Raw genomic sequence first — 3501 nt, 5'->3', positions numbered from 1 at the left:
ACGTTTTTAAATTTTTTTAACTTCGGAGATGCATCTCCGAAAACACCACTTTTTTGGTGTTTTCGGAGATGCATTTCCGAAGTTAAAAAAAATTCAAAAAAAAAATAACTTCGGAGATGAATCTCCGAAGCAGGGGCAATTTTGGTTTTTCGCTGAGGGTGACCCCCATAGGGAGGTGGATAAAGAAAAATTCCAAGGGATATATTTAACCACCTGTCATATATAAAGCATCCCATGTGAAATATGATGTATATTATCTAAACCATTATTCACATTACTTTTCATTCTTTTACCAACTTAGACATTGGAGGAGTGTTGACATAGAATATCCATCTTACACAATCGCACTAGATATATGCTACACTACATCAAGATTATACTTCATTTTCACTAAACATTTTAATAAAAAAAAACTATAATTTCAATACTATTAAAATTAAATTTTAGTACTAATATCACATATTTTTATGATTAAATTTTAATTTTATTTAAATAGTTAATGAGCCATATAAATTTAATAAATATCTAATTATAATTATGCATTGTGATGAACTTGTACATACGCGATCTTTATATTTTATCTAAGAAAAAAGAGTATACACTGGCAATATAAAATAATTTTACATTGGTTTGTATTTTAAACAATGCATGAAAATACCTAGAATAAGAATAAAGGGAAGGAACTGGAAAAACACTATGCTAAAACTAGCAACTTACAGGGAAAAGCGAATGCAAGCAAAAGCATCACATAAACGAGTCTCACTTGTAAAACAAACACTTACAAAACGCATGTCAAATAGTAAAAAACTAGGTGATGGTGTAAAACTAGTTTACATCCATCCACAGTACACTACCTTTAACTTTTATTTATATTTGATGGTTTATTTTTGTCACTCGTTAAAATATAAAATTCTACTTATTATAGAAATTAAAAACGATATTTATTTTAAAATAAATAAGTTTTAGAAAATATGATATTTAATTTGGAACAACAGTATTTTTCCCCACCACTAATAGTAACACTTTTTATATCAATTATGAAAAAGGAAACACCACCTCACCTTTTATTTATCGATGAAAGAAACCAAACCTCTATTGCCACCACACCACTTTCCAATTAAAAAAGTACTGGTAATTACTAAAAAATGAGAAACCAAAATTCACCCACCATACCATAACCCCAACCAAACCAAGAAAATCACATGTCACCCACTTAGCACCGTGGGTAACTTTTTTTAATTCTAACAAACACATTACTCTAGACTATAGCCAAAGTCCCACAAAACATGTATCTAATTTTGATGATCACGATCATGATGATAATAACAACAACCAAAGTCAGAGGTGTGGACCTCTCCACCCCTCCGCGCACGTTAGCCCTTACTTCCCTCTCACCTAAGCGGTGGTGGCCTCCTCATCCACCCACGTCACTTTTCCTGCCGCACCACCCTCTTTAACCCAACCCATCCACCCACCATGTCACCCTTTTTTTCTCCCGATATATTCCCCTCTCTCCCTCCTCCTCCACCATCACCACAACCCTAAATTTCCATTCTCTCCTCCTTTGCTATCTTACGCCACAACCATGGCTGCTACTTCTTCACCCACCGATTCAAACCCTCCCTCCGCCGTTCCTCTCCCTCTTTCCCTACCTGCCCCACCACCACCTACCACCTCCCGTCGTCTTCCTCCTCCCTGCTGGACACCGGAGGAAACCTCTGCCCTAATCGACGCTTACCGTGACAAATGGTACTCTCTCGGCCGAACAAATCTCAAAGCCATCCACTGGCAGGAAGTCGCCGACGCTGTCACCGCTCGTTGCCCTAACGCTTCGCCGACGAACAAAACCGCCGTTCAGTGCCGTCACAAAATGGAGAAACTGAGGAAACGTTACCGATCTGAGATTCAACGAATCAGATCTCTCCCGATTCCGAAATCTCGTTCGTCTTCTTCTTGGGCTCATTTCAAATCCATGGATTCCATGGAAAAAGGTCCTTCTCCTCCTTCTCCACCTTCTCCACTTTCTCCACCACCAAAACTAGAAAATCATAACCATAACTATAACCATCTCAACCACCGTGAAACCCTAGTTGATAACGATGATCTCGACGATGACGATCTATACGAGGAACTCAGAAGCGGTGCCGGAAACACCAGAAATCTTGATAAATTCTACCGGAATGGATCTGCCGGCGGTGGATTCCGGATCCGGATCCCAACCGGTGTGAGTGTTGCGCAACCTGGATCTAAATTCTACGGTGGACACCAACAGAAAATGAACATGAACATGAACATGAATATTAACCAATCAGAATCAGGTTCTCGCGGTGGTTATATCAACGGCGGAACAAGGCTTGTTAAGGAGAAGATTGGGTTGGGGAAGAGAGAAAGAGAGAGAGAGGTGGAGAGAGAAAGAGATCCTATTGGTGAAATGGTGAATGCTATTAAGTTTTTGAGAGATGGGTTTGTGAGGATGGAGCAGATGAAGATGGAGATGGCTAGAGAGATCGAAACGATGCGGATGGAGATGGAGATGAAGCGAACTGAGATGATTCTTGAGTCTCAGCAGAGGATTGTTGAAGCCTTTGCGAAAGCGGTTTCGGAGAAGAACAAGAAGAGGAAACTACATAAGGGTAATAGTAACAGCAACAACAACATAGCTTCGCCTTCGGAATCGTAGATAAATCTATAATGATAATGATGAAAATAAAGGTTGGAGCTTTTTCGATTCTGTGTTTGCATTTGCAGCCTCATGAGATGAAATCATGCTTGTTTTTTTGTTCACTAGTTTAGATTTTGTTTTAGGTAGGTTGATATAATGATGTTACTTGCTATATTCATATGTTGACCACTCTTTTTTATTTTGTTTATGGTAAATTTTGGAACTTGATTATAGCTTTAGATTAATGCTTTGTTTGGTGAGTGTAGTAGTTTTTTTTTTTTTTTTTTTAAGTTTGAGTATCTTTTTCTAGTGTTGCTGCCTTGTATTTAAGTTATTATATGATATCTCTTGATGGAATCATGAATTTATGTCCTTAATTTAGTATGTCTATGTTCTGTTGTGTTTTGATGCTGACCATTGTTGTCATGTGTATTTCAAGGGAATCTATGAATATTTCATTGTAGAAAACTAGAAACCATAGTTAACTTTTGAAACATGAAAAGACATTGAAAATGAAGTCTCTGAATCTCTGTTATGTTGATGCTTTCTGTTGTTTTTAGGAGCTTAAGCCCTTTTTGTTGTTTATAGATACGATTCAAGAATGATGGCATGTGTTTTTGGCATGTGTTTTTGGCATGTGTTTTTGGAAGTGTGGTTTAGGTAGTATTCACAGAACACAATATGTTCTGTCAGTTTAGTACTTGACTTGGTTATCTCACTTTGGTTGAAGAATGAATTTGAATTATGTTAATGTTTCGGGTTTTGTATATCTCCGGTCTGAATTATAAGCAAATATTTTCTTTTTAGATTCATTGAATAATTGAGTAATGAATGTATCT

General features: G+C 37.2%; 1 protein-coding gene across 1 annotated transcript; it reads left to right on the top strand.

The window, feature by feature from the left end:
* Positions 1–1157: 1157 nt before the first annotated feature.
* LOC131637914 (trihelix transcription factor ENAP1-like) lies at positions 1158–2890 on the top strand. Its single transcript, XM_058908480.1, has one exon. It carries the CDS (start codon positions 1586–1588, stop codon positions 2678–2680), a length of 1095 nt encoding a protein of 364 aa, XP_058764463.1. The 5' UTR covers positions 1158–1585; the 3' UTR covers positions 2681–2890.
* Positions 2891–3501: the final 611 nt, after the last annotated feature.

The sequence above is a fragment of the Vicia villosa genome, unplaced genomic scaffold (genome assembly GCF_029867415.1).
Source record: "Vicia villosa cultivar HV-30 ecotype Madison, WI unplaced genomic scaffold, Vvil1.0 ctg.002106F_1_1, whole genome shotgun sequence".
Classification (NCBI taxonomy): Eukaryota; Viridiplantae; Streptophyta; class Magnoliopsida; order Fabales; family Fabaceae; genus Vicia; species Vicia villosa.
The sequence above is the reverse complement of the archived record's forward strand: the minus strand, read 5'-3'. Positions and strand labels throughout refer to the sequence as shown.

Coding starts and splice junctions, on each gene's coding strand:
- LOC131637914 (XM_058908480.1), top strand. CDS start 1,586: ATGGCTGCTACTTCTTCACCCACCGATTCAAACCCTCCCTCCGCCGTT.